The 20,146-nt window shown below is 40.2% G+C and overlaps 1 protein-coding gene across 4 annotated transcripts in view; it reads left to right on the forward strand.

The window, feature by feature from the left end:
* Positions 1-17,632: 17,632 nt before the first annotated feature.
* The window catches only part of LOC147465630 (uncharacterized), a 50,970-nt gene continuing 48,456 nt past the window's right edge, over positions 17,633-20,146 (forward strand). For 3 of the 4 annotated variants that reach the window (XM_086511991.1, XM_086511985.1, XM_086511998.1), the window contains exon 1: positions 17,638-17,946. In XM_086511991.1, the coding sequence (XP_086368117.1) occupies positions 17,653-17,946 (294 nt within the window). In that variant the 5' untranslated portion in view covers positions 17,638-17,652. Of the gene's footprint in view, positions 17,947-20,146 lie in introns of all 4 variants that reach the window. The other variant, XM_086511978.1, reaches the window with a different exon arrangement.

A 20,146-nucleotide genomic window follows, 5' to 3' on the forward strand; every position in this document is an offset into this window, starting at 1 on the left:
CCACAAGTGTGCCCAACCTTGCCACCCAAGTTCACTAAGCAAACATCACAGTCTCTTCTCAGGTAGAAGAATGCATGAAAGAACTTCGCTGACGGGAAGGATTGGCAATCTCCGTCTGCATCAAGGGCTTGCCTTCTACTTGGTGGGAGAGATAAGGACAACTTCACCTCGACACTAGTCAAGATCAACCAAGATGTTCATCCAATCGAGCTCGATCTCAACACAATTGAGAGGATTCACCATGACAACCACACCAATCAAGGCATCTTGGTCTTCAAAACCAAAGTGGCATGCATATCACTTCTACAACAAGCATGACGTCTCAAGGGCACTAAAGTATGGATAAGCAAAGCCTTGACTGCCGCCTAGCTCGAAGTCAAAAAGCAAGAACTTCAAAAGGTTCTAGAAGCATGAGCAACCAAAAAATGGGCCATCTATTGAGGCGGCAAGGCCATCGATGAGAAATTTCAGGTTCCAAAAACTCCCAAGCCACTTTCCCCTTCTCCCCTCCCTAAGCAACATATGTCACAATTTTTCTATTGTATCCACATTAGCTATGATTCTCCATGTACTCTTCTAGTAAGAGGTCTCACTATGTATGCTTTTTCGGCCCATGGGTCATATTTGACCTTTGAGGGCGATAATGGAATCTAACTATCTCTCCCCCTTCTCTCTCCCCTTGTCTCACTTCAATATCTCAACTCAATGCCAAGTATCATGTCGCCCCAATCTTTGGGTTTGAAGTACACATCTATAGAAACAACCTCATGCCAATAACAATGTGACATGCTCTTCTCATTCATCATTGCGCTAGTAACTTATGCTATGTGCCTATTGTTCCACTTAACAACACCATTTTGCTATGGAGTATACCTACATGAAAACTGCCTTTGAATTCCATTGAAATTTATTGGTGGAGAAGTATTCTCCCCCCAAGAACTTTACATGTTTCCCAGTCTATTTTTCAACCATAGCCTTAAAATTTGGAAAGTGCATAAACACCTTACTTTTGTGCTTCATGAAATAGACCCGTACCTTCATCGTATGGTCATCAATGAAGCTCACATAGTACTTGCATGCACTCATAGACACAATCTTTGTCATACCCCATACATATGTATGTACTAATTCCAATACATGCTTGGTCACATGCTTATTGTACTAGGTCAATTTATGTATAAATAATACAAAAATTGACAATTTGACTTACCATGATAGGAGCAGGTGTGTGCGACAGTAACCTGCGATTGAGGATGTCGATCAACAACTTCATTCATTGGTGCCATGATTGAGGGTTTGCTATAGCTTCAGGCACGACATTGAAACTTTGTGTTTTCTTCCTTGGTGGGGTCATCTCTTATGCAATACACAGAAAAAGGAAAAAGGGTGTAATACTAGAATTAACTAGAGCCACTTGGATGTTAGTTGCAATCAAGAGATATACACATAACCAATTTGAAAAAATACATAAGCATATGACTTTAGTGTGAGGTTTATGCATCTATTTAACTAAGAACATATCCTAATGCATACACAACCCTAAATAGGAAGGAAACCATACTTCACATTCCACTTTCAAGTGGACAGGAAGGGAAAAATTAAGGAGGAACAATAACAACATGGAGAGTGATTAAGAAAAACAATTTCACACAAAAACAAAGGGTTATATTCCTTGATTACTAGTGCATGTGTCTATTGTTGGGTTAAAAGCCCGTGTGCCCGGCTGCCCGTTGTTCGGCCGCCCATGTACAGCCATTCATTTACTCATTCATAATAACTATACTCATAACTACACATTGTAGTGTGAGTACCGCCCCGCCACACACTGTGTCTATCTCCTTCTTCGTGCTGGCTCTCTGTGTGTGTGCTCTCCGATCCCAACAAGTGGTATCAGAGCTTGGTAGTGAGAGCATTGAGAGCTTCATCATCATTGTTGAGTGTGTTGAAACTTGCTACTGTTTCATTGCCGTTTTTCGGTTTCGCGCACGCGCGCATTTCTAAAGAGCAGAAGGTTTTTCTGAGCTTGGCATTGGAAGGTTCAGCACTCCGCGAGTATTTTCAGCAGGCGTCCTGGAGTTTAACCCCCCTTTCGGAGCCATTCGTGCCATTAGAAATCCCATCCGAGCTACAGACTAGGAGCTGCGTTTTTCAGCTCTCTTTGGTAGTTTTCTGCTGCCAGAGCTTCCATAGCCATTACAGGTGCCATTGTTGTAGTGTCTTCCACTTACGTGAGCCCACAGCTCATTGGAGAGTGTGTAGCCTCTTTTTGGAGTGGCCTCATACACACAGATAGAGTGGGAGTTTGGCGACATTGTCTTCTTCGACTACAGGTACAAGTATAGGTACAGGTACAGGTACGGGTACAGGTTACAGGTTACAGGGAGCTTTGGATACAGGTTTCTTTTGTGGTTACAAAACATGTATTTTGACTGTGGGACAGCCATGTATATGGTTGTGGTTTGAGTGGGAGCTTCTACTCTTCTGGGCAGTCTGTTTATGCGTGTTCTTGAGCTACATGTTTACATCATCTATGTATGTTGATGGATGTGGATATGGCAGTTTGACAGACACTCTTTATGCATGATATTGTGGAGATTTGGTTCACTTATACATAGAGCGGGTTTGCTCTTGCTTGCAGTGTTGCGGTTTGAGTACTGACAGGTACTTGGTTGACAGTAGAGATTGGACTTCGTTGAGCTTGTGCATTGGTTATATGCTCACTTGGATCCATTTATGCTCACGGATTTGTGTAGGCTTGGTCAGCTTATGTTTCTATTGTGGTTATTCAGACATGGAGTATGTTTATGCCTCTATGACAGCTCATTGTTGATGCATTTTGTGGCACGGTTTGCCTAGGCCGGTTGAGTTACAGGTGTCACGGGTTTATGCATTTGTTTGTGGATTTCTACGTACGTTTTTTTGACCATATTATGGGCTGATTTATACTCTATGCGTTTGCTCTTTGATTGAGCAGCAGGTGTTGTCAGATTTGCAACACTACTTTGTTGTGGCAGTTTGTTGGTTGGTTACAGGTTTCTCATTGTTGCATTCTTGTTGTAATGGGCACTAAAGAGGACACAGTTTTCAATATTGAGAAGTTGGATGGTGCTAACTTCTCATATTGGAAAGATCAGATTTGGGATGTCTTGGTGAAGAAGAAATAGATTCGACATCTAAAGTTGCAGGGAGTTAAGCCAGAGAACATGGAGAGGGATGATTGGGAGGAGTTGGATGAGATGTGCAGGTCTACCATTAGGCTTTCCCTTTCAAAGTCTGTTTATTACAATGTGAAAGATGCACAGGGTGGAGCTTATGAGCTATGGCAGCGGATTTGCGATATGTATGATAAGCATTCGGCTGCTTCTATGGTGTATTGGATTAAAAAGCTTATTGATTTGCGAATGGAGGAAGGTGCTTCCATGAATGCGCATTTGAATGAGTTCAATACAATTTTCAGCCAACTTGCTACGCAGAAAATTACGTTTGAGGACAATGTAAAAGCTATGTTTTTACTTGTCACGTTGCCTGAGTCATGGGACACATTTAGGACAGCCATAAGTAACTCGGTTCCTGCGGATGAGTTGACAAGTACTAATGTGGAGTCTAGTCTTCTCACGGAAGAAATTAATCGAAAGAATAATGCAGGTAGTAAGTCTTCTAGTGCAATGGTTGTCAGAGGCAGGACTATGGACAAGTATAAGTCCAACAGGGGTAAATCTAGAAGCAAGTCCCGTGCAGGCACAAGTAAAAAGGATGTGGAATGTTTTCATTGTTGTGGTAGAAAAGGCCATTTCAAAAAGGATTGCTACAAGTGGAAAAGGGAAAATGGAGATGGTAAGAAGAAAGACCATGATGCTAAGAACAAGCCTAAATCCAATGTCAAGATTGAGGAGTTAAATGCAACACAGGGAGATTGTAGCTCTCAAGATGACCATGTATGTGCTCCGACTAGTGCTACTAGTGAAGAGCTTGGTGATGTGTTGCTTGCATCCTATTTTGATGACGCTTTTCTTCTCACTCATGAGCGTAGTATGCCTATGGATTGGGTCATTGACAGTGGTGCTTCTTTTCACGTTACGCCTCATAGGTCGTGGTTTCATGACTATGATGCTTCGAGCACAGGTACTGTCAGGATTGCCGATGGGCGTTCTATGCAGATTCATGGCATTGGGGATATTCATTTGGCTATGCCAAACTCTACTACGTTTGTCTTGCAGCGTGTGCATCATGTGCCGGCTCTTGCAAAAAGCTTGATTAGTGTGGGTCAGTTGGATTCACTTGGTTTCAATGTATCTTTTGGTGATGGAGGTTGGAAGATCACTAAGGGCAGCCTTGTTTTGGTTAAAGGTGCTAAGAGGAATACGTTGTATTCCCTTTGTGTAGCTAGTGTGGCTGATCACATTGTGGGGATCACTGAGCAACCTCCTGCTTCTTTATGGCATCAGCGTTTGGGGCATATGTCACTGAAAGGTTTGAAGTTGTTGGCACGTGCGGATTACATTCCCGTTTCAGATTTTGGTGGTTTTGAGTTTTGTGAGCATTGCCTTTATGGTCGACATGCTCGGTCCTCTCATAAGAAAAGTGTTCCACACAGATCTTTGGAAAAGCTAGCTTTGGTGCATAGTGATGTATGTGGCCGATGCCCAATGCTTCTCTTGGAGGTGCTATGTACTTTGTTACGTTCATTGATGATGCTAGCAGGAAGGTATGGGCATACCCCATTCGTAATGAAGGAATATGGTGTTGGATATATTTAAGCAATGGTTGGCTCTTGTTGAGAACCAATCAGGTTGTAAGTTGAAGTGCTTACGTACGGACAATGGGGTGAATTTATGTCTCATGCTTTCACAACATTATGTGTTGAGAGGGTATACGGCGCGAGCTTAGTGCTCCCTATACACCTCCTCAAAATGGTGTGGCAGAGCGCATGAACAGGACTATACAGGAAAAAGTCCGTAGTATGCTTTCTATGGCTGGTTTGTCAAATGGATTTTGGGCTGAAGCTGTTGCCACTTCTGTGCATTTGATAAATCGTTCACCTAGTGTTCCTTTGGGCTTCAAAGTGCCTGAAGAGGTATGGACAGGTTTGCCACCTTCGTATGGTCACCTTCGTGTTTTTGGCTGTGAAGCTTATGTACATGTACCTAAGGCAAAACGCAGCAAATTGGATCCAAAGAGCAAGAGATGTATCTTCTTGGGTTATGGTAGCTCTGGTGAGATGGTTATCGATTGTGGGATCCTATTGACAGGAAGATTGTGCGCAGCCATGATGTTGTTTTTCATGAGGACTCTATGTATAGAGCATCACCGCGAACGGTTGAGGTTCGGCGTGTGATATTTGAGGAGGATGGTCATCGGTATGATGGTCCCATGGCTGCTCGTGGGCAGCCCATTGACCCTCAAGTGGGAGATCAGCCCTTGTTGGGAGATCGTGTAGATGTGGGACAGCCAGATGCACCTCCTGCACAGTCTTTGAGGCGTTTAGAGCGGCGTGCAAGACAGCCTCAGCATTTTGTGCCTTCTATGGATTATGTATTGTTGACTGATTGCGGGGAGCCATCATGTTATGATGAGGCCATGTCTAGTGTTGACAAGCTCAAGTGGGAGCAGGCTATGCAGTCAGAGATGGATTCGTTGATCCAAAATGAAACGTGGGAGCTTACTCCTTTGCCAAAGGGTAAGAAGGCACTACCATGCAAGTGGGTTTACAAGATAAAATTGTGTTCAATGGATGCAAAGCCTAGGTACAAAGCAAGGCTTGTGGCTAAAGGATTCAAGCAACAGAAGGGCATTGATTTTGACGAGATCTTCTCCCCAGTGGTGAAGATGTCTACTTTGTGTATGTTGTTTGCTTTGGTAGCTACAGAAGACATGGAGTTGAAGCAAATGGATGTAAAGATAGCTTTCTTACATCCGGACTTGCACGAGGATTTGTACATGGAGCAACCAAGTGGGTTTGTTATTCATGGTTCAAAGAAGATGGTATGTCGGCTTCTTAAGACCTTGTATGGGCTGAAGCAATCATCTCGTGAATGGTATCGTATCGCAGGGAAGTGTATTTCTGATGTGGATGCCTTGAAACATAGGCTACATGAGACCTTTTCCATGAAGGATCTTGGGGATGCCAATCATATTTTGGGTATGCGGATCACTCGTGATCGTTCTCGCAAGATGCTCTTTCTTAGTCAGAAAGAGTACATTGACAGGGTGCTTGAGCGTTTTCATATGGAAGGGGGGAAGGCCATTAGTACCCCGTTGCCTCCATATGTAAAACTTAGCCATGATGACTGCCCTCAGACAGATTTGGAGACTACAGAGATGTCTCAGATTCCCTATGCGTCAGCTGTTGGTTCCTTGATGTATGCCATGGTGGCTACGCGTCCAGATCTTGCTCATGCAATTGGTGTGGTTAGTAGGTACATGTCTAACCCGAGCAAGCGTCATTGGGATGCAGTGAGACACACATTGTAGTGTGAGTACCGCCCCGCCACACACTGTGTCTATCTCCTTCTTCGTGCTGGCTCTCTGTGTGTGTGCTCTCCGATCCCAACATCTATAATACACTCATGTGTGTGTGTGTGTGTGTGTGTGTGTGTGTGTGTGTGTGTGTGTGTGTGTGTGTGTGTGTGTGTGTGTGTGTGTGTGTGTATACACTCATGTATATATATGTATGTATGAGAGATTGTAAGCTATAAGATAATCGCAGATGCGAAACACTAATTGATATGGTTATGATTATGGCTCTGATACCAAAATACACACACCATATAGTTGCAGGCGGAAGTGGTGTATTATGAAGCAAAAAGGTTACAAAGGTAACAAGGGAAATACACTATGGGTGTAGGGAATCAATATGCCAACGGGGAAAGCTTGTATTTGTGAAGCTTTGTACAAGGGTTAAGGCTAAGCTTACTATGAGTAATGCAGAGAAGTATTACCAGCTAAGGAGAAGCATTCACTAGGACTCAAGGAGATGAATTTACAATGAGGCGTGGCCTCCTTTATATAGGAAAGGCTTGGCTTGAGGTTCAAGGTAACGCCTTAGTGGGTAAGGTAGTGGATGTCACTTTACATGAGTGGGTATCACTTTACACTAGTGTGTCACTGTCCAAGGTGGTTTATTGCTTTACAAAGTGGACAAGTCAAAAGGTGGAGAGAGGTGGAGGATGAGTAGTGGAAAGTGGAGAATCTTATCGCACACGCTTTTTTCTAAACACTAAGTGCTAGCACAGCCCTGTGGATTATGACATAAGTGATTATGTCATTGGTAAGATTCATTTTGCTTGGGTAAGCAATGATTTCATTACTTAGCTAAGCGATGTCACTGCTTAGGTAAGTGATTATATTATTCCATCTTATTTCACCCCGCCTCTAGAGTGAGTTGGCTCCATCTGTCGGGACTTAGAAAGTCGAGATCGCGGTTGGGTTTGGTCTGGCGGTTTCTCCTTTACATTTTTATATTTTGTATTTTAACAAAATGTGCTCCTGCTAGCCGGATGGGGTTCTACTTGGATTAGGTTAGCAAAATCATTTTGAATGGCCACATTGGATAAGTTGAATTCGTCAATGTAGTCATTGGGCCATTGAGGTGAAGGAATGGTATATTGTATTTGTCGGAGGATAGCATTGTAGCAATCCATTTCCTTCCATTCATTGTTAACTGGGATTAGCTACACATTGTCCAGAATATCATCGCCGATGATTATGTTATGGCCTGGTTGAGAATAGGGATAGGCATAGATGGGTATTCTGGTTTTCCCAAGTTGAGGCCACAATTTGATTTGATATTTTATCGACTCTTTTGATTTGTTAGCACATTTGATAAGAAAGGGTTATGCTGGCTTTTTCCAAAAAAAATTTAGAGACGCACCTTTCGTTGAGGAGTGTCAAGCTGGTTCCTATATCCAATGTAGCAATGAGGGAATTCTGAAATTTAATATCCAGGATTATAATGATGGAGATTTTTGTTAAGAATGAAAGATTATTATCTCCATTAATTGGTTCCTATAATTCTTCTTGTTGTGATAGAATGGATCCCTCTTCTTGTTGTGTAATCCTTGCAAGGCTCTGATTATTGCTAATCAGCTTTGTGTTATGAGATACTCTTGTTAGGATGTCATCAATTTTTTCATAAAGCATGTTAAGTTTAGTGGAAACCAAACCTTTATCTTTTGGCGTTCCTGATTGGGTGGTCATTTGGTAGAACCTTTGTGCTACTGAGTGCTTACTTTTTCTCTTGCTCTGTATAGATGATGTCATCTAGATTTGATCCTGGGATTTTGTTTTATCTGTTATTTGAGCAAGGGCTTGAAGCTCTTTAAGGTTATCAATCCACTATTGAATTTGTCTGTTGATAGGATTGATCCATGCTTTCTTAATGACTTCAAGACTTATGATATGTTTGTCGATGTAGAAGGCTCTGCAGATCCAATTTGAATTGGAATATTCAATTATTACTTTTTGAAGTAGCTCATTAGCTTCCTTTATGCATCACTCAGGGTCTGTAGTAAACATTCCTGAGTGTGGAGCTTTAGTAGGATTTGCTTTAGGGATAGTTGGAAGAGTAATCATATATTTCTCTTGATCCCAAAAGGCAAATAGGTTGTCAGTGGGAATTGGCATAGGATGTTTATCATCCAATTGCTCAGGAAGATTAGCTTCTTCAGGGATATTGGAATCTAAATTAGAGTCTGCATAGTTGGTATGAAGCTTTCTCCATTCATAGTATTTTGACATCTTTTGTATTGAGATATTGGCGTCAATCCACTTTGATTTATCTTTATCAAATTGAATTTGGAGAGGATATTCTAGATCCAAAATAAATTCTTCTTTTTTAGAATAATGGTCAGAAGAGTTTACCTTTTTTGTAGAGGTGAGATATGGTAGATCTTCTGTAGGAATACCATCAATACTGATTGCTGGAGATTCTAAGATATCTTGTCTCTCTGCTTCACTAATTTCTTTTACTGAAACTGAGACACGATCTTTGATTTGAGACTGTTTACCTTTACTGGTTGAAGAGCTAGGGTTTGATTCTCCTGATGAAGCAGTTGGATGTGATTCTCTCATTAGAGGAGTTCTGCCAATCATCATGATATCTACCTTTGGTGGTAGGATATCTTTAATGCCACTTTGGCATTTGTTGGCCACTGGTAGTTCTGGAGTGTTGGCCTTTTGTAACTTTGTAAATTCTTCAATAGGTGGTTGATCCTTTTGTTGCTTAGACAGAGTTAATGCTTTTGAGCTTTGCTTATCTTTTGTTGACTATACTTTTGGCTTACTGGGCAAAGCTAATAATTCCTTAAGCCTTTGAATTTCTTCAGAGGTAAAAGGATTACCTTTTGGTGACTACTTTTTTGTTAATGCATTTATACCTATTGTTGGTGCAGTCATACTTGTTGTAGATGTTGCAGGTAAGTCCATTGTAGGTGCAGCAGTAGTTGTTGATGCCGTTGAGGTTAAGAGTTGGTTTCTTGTCGTAGGCAATATTTTCCTTACTTCACCCCACTGTAAATAGTGAAGAGTTGTCTCTTTAACCTTAAGATCGGCGTCCCATTTGAGTAGGGCTTCTTGTTTGGCAAGAAGTTCTTCCCTTTGCTTAATCTCTTTCTCCTTTTGGAGCAAAACATCGAATGAGAAAGGAATGGGAGGTTTTGATGGCCTGGCTAGCTTTTTGTAATCTGAAGCTAATGAAGAGTAGGATTCTGTGGTTTGTTGTGGATCATGAACAGATTTATCTTTTTCTTTTCCACTTGCTGAATTACTGCTAGAACTGTTATCAAAGAAAGGTTTAGTTTCTTTGACTTTCTTTGACTTCCTCCTTTTGGCCAAGGCTGGTATTACCATTCTTTCTGATGCTAGTGCATTGGCTTGTTCTGCTTTAAGAGCTGCTTTTGCTTGCTTTTGCAAAATGGATACTTTTGATCGGCCTTTTTAACCTGATTTTGCAGTTGTTGAAGAAGAACTAAAACTAGTTGTTTTTTATTTTTCAATCCTGTTTTTCTTTGAAGAACACTTCTTATGTCTAGGAGGATTGAAAGATGTGTATATGAAATCTCCTACAGGGTAGTCTTTAGATTCACGATCAGAACTTGAAGAATCATCTGTAGAGGTAGAGGCTTCACTACTTGAAGATTCTTCTGTTGAGGAAGAGGCTTCATTGCTTGAAGAGTCTTCTGTTGAGGAAGAGGCTTCACTTTCAAATTTTGCCATGCTGAATTGGAAGTCTGAGATTTCATTGAAAGTAGTTATTTCTGAAGCAGATTCTTTTCTTTCCATTTGTAATGGGAGCTGCACTTTATGATCTATGTCGGCATTGGACATATTCCAGATTGGTTCAATCTCGTCTTCTTCCCAATTGTAGTCAATTATTAGAAATGTAGTATCTCCTACTTTTCTAACTCCTTGCACAACTTGGGGAATTGGTGGAATGGGTGAAGCACTAGTAGAGGCATCTTCATTGGCTCATCCTTGTCCATATGTAGGGGCACTTTGGAGATGTACACTGTTGAGCTTTCTGGTACTAAAGAAATTAATACCTGTGAATCATCAATTTCACTATCACAAGTGTCTTCTTTTATGCCAACATTATAGTTGTAAGGAGGAAGTTGAGCTGGATTGTATTCTTCTTGGAGGCCGTTATAAATTGTTTCTTTGTAGAAATAATGAGATTGATTTAGGTCTCCATGAAAAACTGTATTATGGTCTTTAATACCTGGTCTGCATTTTGCAAGGTTCTATCCCTTTTATGCTCATCTGAATTATCTTCCCAAGCAATAGTTATTTGTTGCAAATGATACACCTGCTGGGACTTTGAAGAGGGGTTTACCTGTGTTGTCAATAAGTTTTTTTTGTTTTTTATGACAACGAGTAGTAGTATGTAAATATCTCCCCACCTCAAACTCAGAATTAAGCAAGTTGCTTTGCAGCTTGTTAACAAGCTGCTCCACAGCTTTACAATCGTCCCATCCTGGTTCGTCATCTGAAGAATTATCATGTTCATTAGTAAACTCCAATATATTCAAGAATAAACGTTTGTCAGAGTGACCATGAGTTTTATGCACGGATAAATAGCTTGGAATAATGGGAAATGAGGTAGGAACAATAAGCTATGTATGCAAAGAGGAAAGATAGGCTTGAAGTAGCTTTTGCATACTTTTCACCAACGCATGCAACTCAGACAACTGCTTTGTAAGCAAATGTAGCTTACTGTGTGGTAGTTTCTTTGTAAAACCTCGGGTCTGGGTTTTGTGTGATCATCGAGTTTTACATATGGTGCAATAAAGATTTTATCATTTTCAGAAATAACAAAATCTTTTCCTTCGATCATACAAAACTGTATAGAGTATGCAGAGGATGATGAGACAGTATGACTCATTAATCTTAAACAATGTCTACAAAAGGTTTTGTCTTCATTCTCAAAAGTTTCAGAATATTGACAATCTTTAATTCTCATTGCTCGAGACTTAGTAGGGGCTTTATGCACAATAGGAGTGGAAATAGGGTTTTCAGAATTAGATGAATCTATAATATCTATTTGGAAACTGATAATATAATTAGATGAATCATTATTATCAATACTCAAAACTCTAGTGTCAAGAGGGTTTTCTCCTATTTGTACACAACCAAAATGAATAAAATAATAGCCCGTTCTAATGGCTTCAAATTCTAATCTGAGAAGTCTACTTACGGCTAGTAATTTGAGAATTTTACTAATGATTACTAATCTAAATTTTTTGAGTTCTAACATATTTATGCTAAGAACTCTGTTCTCTAATCTAAGAGTTCTATCTATGAGTTCTACTTGGAGAATTATGTCTAAGAATTCTAATCTAAGAATACTTATGAATTTTGATTTAAGAATTCTATCGACAGATTCTAAGAACTTTAAAATATCTATACAACAAAATTGTACAAAATGATTGCCTCCCTAGATGGCTTCCATTTTGTCCTTTTGGAGGATGTCGGTGAGTTTAATGAAATGCATTAAACTATCAAAAGTAATAGAATTAGAGGATCTATAATGTGAAGATATGTTAGATGCATAAGGATTGAATCAAATGTTTATGATGATAGACTTGTTCGAGAGTTGATTGTGGTATTTGCAATTGAGCTGATGGTTCGTCTTCTCCTACTGCTCATGAGAGATTTGCAAGAGACTTGGTCACTTTAGACAAATATCTATTCAAGAATGCCATTGAAGCTTACCTGAACAAACACCAAAAGATGGGGATTTAGAGCGGGCGCATTACACGGGACTTTACGCATGAGTTTATCGAGGATCTTTACGTCGGTGGCTCAATGGCTTTCCTTCTCGCCTTAACGCCGATGGCTACCAAATCGTACCTTGCTACCACGATACCACAACCTTGCCTTGCGTTGTAGATTCAAGTGAACAACAATTACACTGCTGGATAAATAATGTAGAAAGATATAAATCCTCACTAGTCACTCTGAGAAAGTAGGCTTCGACGGAGGCTTCGACCGAAAGCTTGTTGAACTTTAGCTCATACACAACTGAAATATTATACCACATGGAACAAGAGTCATAAACAAAGAGAGAGTGTAAATTATAAGATAACTTAATTGCAGATGCGAAACACTAATTGATATGGTTATGATTATGGCTCTGATACCAAAATACGCACACCATATAGTTGCAGGCGAAAGCGGTGTATTATGGAGCAAAAAGATTACAAAGGTAACAAGGGGAATACACTATGTGTGCAGGGGATCGATATACCAAAGGGAAAAGCTTGTATTTGTGAAGCTTTGTACAATGATTAAGGCTAAGCTTACTATGAGTAATGCAGAGAAGTATTACCAGTTAAGGAGAAACATTCACTAGGACTCAAGGAGATGTCTTTACAATGAGGCGTGGCCTCCTTTATATAGGAAAGGCTTGGCTTGAGGCTCAAGGTAACGCCTTAGTGGGTAAGGTAGTGGATGTCACTTTACATGAGTGGGTATCACTTTACACTAGTGGGTGTCACTGTCCAAGGTGGTTTATTGCTTTACAAAGTGGACAGGTCAAAAGGTGGAGAGAGGTGGAGGATGAGTAGTGGAAAGTGGAGAATCTTATTGCATACGCTTTTTTCTAAACACTAAGTGCTAGCACAACCGTGTGGATTATGACATATGTGATTATGTCATCGATGAGATTCCTTTCGCTTGGATAAGCGATGATGTCATTACTTGGCTAAGCGATGTCATTGCTTAGGTAAGCGATTATATTATTCCATATTATTCGTATTCCTCTTGTTACCTTTGTAACCTTTTTGCTTCATAATACACCGCTTCCGCCTGCAACTATAAGGTGTGAGTATTTTGGTATTAGAGCCATAATCATAACCATATCAATTAGTGTTTCGCATCTGCGATTAAGTTATCTTATAACTTACACTCTCTCTTTGTTTATGACTCTTGTTCCATGTGGTATAATACTTCAATTGTGTATGAACTAAAGTTCAACAAGCTTTTGGTCGAAGCCTACTTGCTCTAAGTGACTAGTGAGGATTTATATCTTTCTTCATTATATTATCCAGTAGTGTAACTGTTGTTCACTTGAATCTACAACACAAGGCAAGGTTGCGGTATCTTGTTAGCAAGGTACGAAAGGCTTGGCTTGAAGCTCAAGGTAACGCCTTAGTGGGTAAGGTAGTGGATGTCACTTTACATGAGTGGGTATCACTTTACACTAGTGGGTGTCACTGTCCAAGGTGGTCTATTGCTTTACAAAGTGGACATGTCAAAAGGTGGAGAGAGGTAGAGGATGAGTAGTGGAAAGTGGAGAATCTTATCGCACATGCTTTTTTATAAACACTAAGTGCTAGCACAGCCGTGTATATATATATATATGTGTGTGTGTGTGTGTGTGTGTGTGTTATATAAAATTTAATTAACTCTAAATATTCCTTCATATACTTATTTTACACATGTTTTAGTCTATGTAGACGAAAAAGTCAAGCTTAACCCCACATTCTTTTGAGGATATAGACAACAAATATGTTTAACTCAATGGTCACTTACTTTGTGGTTAAGTGCTCTTCGACCCAAACAATACTAGGATTTGTGACCTCTCAAAAATTTTCGAATTTTGGTGGAACGGTTGTCCTTGGCACGTAGCCAATGGTGCCAAGGAAACCTTCGTAGCCTTGTTGCCAAGTTTGCAACAGACTATGGCTTGGTTTCCACCTTAAGTCAATCGCCTTGGAGGGAATCAAGGAGAGGGGAGGTGACGGGGGTGTTAGTGCCGCGACGGTGTGCTCTTGTCGTCGCATATAATTTTTCCTATAGAGTTCTCTTGCTCTCTATGTGTTTTGTGCTCACCCTCTGCCTTTTATATAGGCCCCCATCATGCACTATATTTTTGGCTCTTTGCCTCACGTATTGCTATTTTTGGCGATACGTCTCTCGCATCACTAATTTTCATGCTTAGTGGTGGTTGTCTTCCGATTTTAGCTAAGAGTTCATATCGGCCTCTTTTTTGTGTCCTTTTCTTGAGGTTATTGGAGGGTCACAAAATATTCAACACCCGCTAAGGGCTTCCACAACCTTCCCTTTTTCACTAAGATCTAAAACATAGAATCAACATAACACAGACTATGTTCGATTTCAGAAACGATCGTTCTAGATAGGTCCCTAAGTTTAATACAAATAGTAATGTTCCTAAGCTCAAAAATAAAAGCCTTGAGTGGACACAATTTTTATTGACAAAAAAACTTAGATCCCTAAGTTTAATACAATTGGTAATGCTCCTAAGCTACCAAATAAAAGCCTTGATCAAAGAAAAATTCTATTAACAAAAAAACTCAGGAACATTAGGGTAGAGGAGCCAGTAAGTGGCCGGGCCCCAGATGTGAGCTGGCCTGCCCCCAGTATAATGACACTAATTTACCAAAAGAGATCTGCTTGCACACCAAAACTACATAGCTTGACATCTACGTGCATTGAGTGGATTGGTGGTGGTGGGGGTTCAAGCCTTACTGACCATTTCACCTCTAAATACACCCTAGTCTACTTTGCTACTCACCCTCGAATTTTTTACACAGGAATTCAGTGTCGTCTGCAGCGCGCTCGTGACAAAACACCATTGACGACAAGATTTTTGATGGAGTTAAGTTGTCGCACAAGCTTTTGAATACGCCATTTCCTACTCGAAATAGTAAAACAGAGCCCGCGTCAAGGTTATTTCAATCTCAATGTCTCTATATTGGGACTCAACTTAGAGATTCAAAATGTCCTCATCTCAAGAACAAGTGAGGGTAGTCATTCTCTAAGGTGGCTTTATCATCCCATGTTGCATCTTCTTTAGGATAATCTTGCCATTGGACAAGGTGTTCTCTTTGAATTCTATTTCAAAGGATTTTCTCTTAAGGTTCTAAAATTCTAGAGGATTGGAGCTCCAAGATGTTTTGGATCGGCATGACAATTTGTTCATCATCGAGGAGTTGCTGATCACTATGAAATTACTACAAATTCAAAATGGTCATATAGAGTATTGAAGTCTGTCTTTGGGAAATCCGCTTCCTTATTTCTGATTCGGAAGTAACTAGATCTTAAATCTATCTTTGAGAAGACCTCGGATCTGTGTAACTGATCCAACAATTCATCGACTCGTGGTGTAGAGTTGTTGTTCTTAATAGTTACCCGGTCTAGTCCTCTAGACTCAATGTAGAGTCGAAGAGTTCCATTTCTTCTTCTTTTGAAAGAGTTATGGTGCTCCCCAACTTGATTTTCTTGGTCCCTATTCTGAAACTTAACGAAGCTGCCCATTCAGTTTGATGGCCTCTGGTAAGGGTATTTTATAAAGTCTCTTTGATACAAGTTCACTTCCTGGGAGGATCTCTATCTAATGGTCAAATTTTCAAGTAGAGGAAATAATGGTGAGATCTTCGATGAGAGGCCAAAGGGTAGGAAAACCGATGCTCCACCCAATCATCCTTGCCTATACATATAGGTAGGTCGCCATGTTCCTCACATTACTCCCCCCTTGGAGAATTGTTTTTGTCCTAAAAAACAAAGGTATGGTTAAGAACACTAATGTTTTTCCAAGTGGCACCTTCTTCAGGTCGATCTTTTCACTTAATTAATGCTTGGTGACACACATGATGATGAGTACGTAAATCACGATAATCAAGAATGTGCTTGGGTTCATGTAGCTAGGTTGAAGGTTCGATGAGATTGATTAAAACTTGATCATCAATTATATTGTCATCCCTATGCAAGGGTTTATGTAAACGACGTACATGAAAAAACGGATAAATGTGAAAGTGTGCATGTAAATAAGTCTTGTAGGTCATATCTCTAACTCGCTTGAGTATTTTAAATTGGCCATAATATCTAAGAGATAACTTAGGTATAGGATCAATTTTCAAACTTTTTGAATGCTCTTGAACGTGTAAGAATATCTCTTCATCTTTCATGCAAGTGACATGCTGACGTTTCTCATCAACATACTTATTATATCTATCCTGTGCTTGTCAAACATTGTGGCGATCAAATTTCAACGTATCTATGGTCTTGGATAAAGTCCTCGACGTACTAAAATTTTTTAGTAGCCAACCCCATCGTAAGTGGTGATCTACGTTGGGAATTGTACATAAGCATGAAATGACTAAACCTTGTTGTAGCATGCTTTGCACTATTTTAAACAACCTCCAAAATAGAGAAATAATCTTCTTAATTGTATTCCTTCTTGCTGATGTATGCTCTTAGTATATCCTCTAGCACTTGATTAACTTATTTAATATGCCCATCTATTTCGAGATGATCTCCAATATGGATATTGAGACGTGTACCCAATCATTCAAGGAAAGCCCTTCAGAATGACTGTTGAACTTGGGATTATGATCCTCATAATATTGCTCAACAATCCATATAATCTATATAGATTGTCAACAAACAACTTGGATAACTCTGGAGGTTTAATGGTGGATTTGGTTGGAATAAACTCACAAAGTTTTGTCAACCTATCTACAATCACCTCTACCGAGTTATGACCTCGTACAGTGGTTGGTAGATCCACAATAAAATCCATAGAAATACTCTCCCATTTACCATTGGAAATCTTCAAAGGATGCAAAAGATCTCCTACTTTCAAGCTCTCTTTTTTAGTAACTTTACATTTTGGGCAATGGAGAACATAATTTTGAACATACTCATGTAAGCTTGGCCAATATAAACTGTCATTGTACGAATGTATAAGTGTTTGTCATCACATTCATAAAAAATTTGACACTGAATGTGTGTGTCCGTTGGTACACAAACTCTCCCCTTGTGAATTACGTGTCCATTATCAATAAAAAAATTATTCCATCTATTGAGTTCGTCACTCAAAAGAGGAGAACCGAGTGTGGAAGAAATAGATACATTACCAACATTAGAGCGAGAAAGATTCCTCTTTTTGACATGACTCCACACCTTGGAGTATGCATCGTCATCTATACTATATATTTAGTAAGGAGACTGGTTTTCCAATGCCACGTGTCGTATTTTCCTTTATCCGACTACAATGAGGACAGTGCGAACGCAAGGGGGGGAGAGAGAGAGAGAGAGAGAGAGAGAGAGAGGCGGCCGAAGCCCACACTAGTAACCTTGAAGCCCACACTAGTAACCTTGAAGAGTCTCCAAAAACTAGGACGGAGCCACTTCATGAGACGTACGCTGAACAACTGGCTTAAAGTAAAAATTGCCGTGCATTCGCATGGATACCCTCAGAGATTTGACTCCTTGTCTGACGTGGTCTCTGTTTACGAGTTCAAGCATGGCAGACGACAGCTTCAAGAAGTAGCAATGGGTGGCAGGCCCAGCGATGGCGTCTCCTTTGTCTCACGACCTTTTGGGACTATGTTTGGATGCACTGGGGGCCTCTTCGGACCTGCTGGTTTCAGTGACATGCGTGCTTTACTCCTTATGCGGTTGCATGCTTCTTCTTCACGTGAATCTGTATGTACCCAGCTCCCCGCTTCATTTTTTTTTTCCTCTTCTGTCGTATTCTTTTGTCAGTAATAGGGAAACAACTCTGTATAGCCGCGTGAATGATTACAAGGGTTGCCTCTACTCAGGTGGGAGCTTGCACACAGACAGAGAGAGAGAGAGAGAGAGAGAGAGAGAGAGAGAGAGAGCGCATATTATTAAATTCCTTGAAAGCCCAAAATGTTGTCGTGTCCTGCTCCTTTGAAAATTTTTATGCGCGTTATGGAACTCTCTTGGGTAGTAATTCATTGGTTCGTCTCGAAGGTCTACATTATAAGCTTAGTGATGGCCCACGGGCAACATTGTTGGGAGGTTACCCAGGGCAACAACTTGGTGGGAGGGAGGTTACCCATCGTAGTACTGTCACCGCACAAGCATGCTTAACTACAAGATTTCCAAAAGTTGGTATGGCCATCCACCCTCTTACAACCTTAAGGTGTTCGGGACTTCTGGGCTAGCCTTGAGGGGTTTTTTCACCAACAGTTGTATCTTGTATTGTGACTTTTTGCTGTTGTAATTGGGAGAGTCAGTCTCTTTGTAACACTTTGTAGTATCAACAATGTCAAAGATTTTTGTAGGAGAGAGAGAGAGAACAAAGAAAATCTATTAACGTTCTTTGGAGGCCAAAGCTGACCTCTAAGGCCGGTTAGATACATGCTTGATTACATTTTATTCTACATATCCATGCCGTGACACATTAAGAAGGGAAAATGTGCAAAAGGTACAATTTACAAAGATTAAAATAAATCTCCAACTCTCATGGCTCATGAGGGTTTATTCCAATGGTATTACATTCACTATGTGCTTTAAGTATTTACAATGAAAAGACTAGGAAATCTAAGCTTTTGGCCTTGGGTGTGGCTTCTGAAAATCTTTGATGATGGCTTTCCATCCTCTATAGACTGCCTATTTCCCTTTCCTCCTTGCTTCGCTGACTTTAGTTAGCTTGCTTGCTCGGTTTTTAAGTTGAAATGATGTCAGCTCATGTGAAATCCCGTGGGCTCATCTGAAATCCACACGGATGCTCCTTACAAAAACCTGGTTGCTTCATTACGTTAATCTTTTTAATGATATTATAATAACATACTTTAGCGCTCTTTCCCTTTGCCTCAACAAAAATTGAGTCGTCAAGACAGAAGGAATTTTTTGAGCAAGATCATAATAACATACTTTGGCCTGCTTCTTGGTTGCTTCAACAAAGATGTGCCTATGTAACCTCCTCATGCCTTCTAAAAGGCTTAAATCTCGCCTACAATAGTTTCATTTTTAGTAGTAGTAGGAGCTCGGAGAGGTGACCCTCTGCTTTATCATGGTGCTCATCAACTTCCATTTTGTTTCGCTTTGTTTTTTCTTTCTTTTAATTTTCTAATTGAGTTGCAAAGTGTTTACAATTTAATAAAACCACAAGCTCTATGTACATCATGAGCATAACCTCAAACTTGAAAACATCTATTTTAGCTTGAAATATATATACATGAATTGCCAACATTGCTTCATAACCAAAGAGAGAGAAGGGAGAAAAAAAGATTGAATATCTAGCTTCTCTTATTAAACAAAGGTCGATATGGATCGATGTAGTTCTGCCTTGAAATTATTCCTGTGTCTCCAAAAACGCCACTTGATGCTTCTAATACGAACATCAAATTGATTTCTCTCTCTTATGTGAAACAACTCTATGGCCACACTAAATATTTACAGTTGTTGCCACTTTTTCATAAAATTTGTCAGTGTGCAGCAGACGAAGAAATATGAACATGGGAAACTTGCGAGAATACGAGAGATTCAAGAGAAGATCAATGATGTATCCTTCAGATTGAAGTTACCACATACTTCGAAGATTCACGATGCATTTTATGTGAGTCTGGTGAAACCTTTCACAGGTGAGGTGCCGGTGGAGAGGGAGCCTGAGGACTCAAGAGCAACCTGAAGTGGAAGAGATCAAGGATATTCTTGTTCCGGAACAAATACTGGCTCACAAGGAAAGAAAAGTGAAAGGTAAAGTGATACGGCGATTCTTAGTCCAGTTTAAGAACTATTCGGCATTGGATGTGAAGTGGATGGAGGAGGAGGACCTAGTAGATACTCCTCAGATTTTGGAACTTTACCTTGAGGCTTTTGGTCTAGCTTTGACTATTCCAAAAGTTCACGATGATTTACGGATTGAATCTGG

The sequence above is a fragment of the Adiantum capillus-veneris genome, chromosome 1 (assembly GCF_014529385.1).
Source record: "Adiantum capillus-veneris isolate H3 chromosome 1, ASM1452938v2, whole genome shotgun sequence".
Lineage (NCBI taxonomy): Eukaryota > Viridiplantae > Streptophyta > Polypodiopsida > Polypodiales > Pteridaceae > Adiantum > Adiantum capillus-veneris.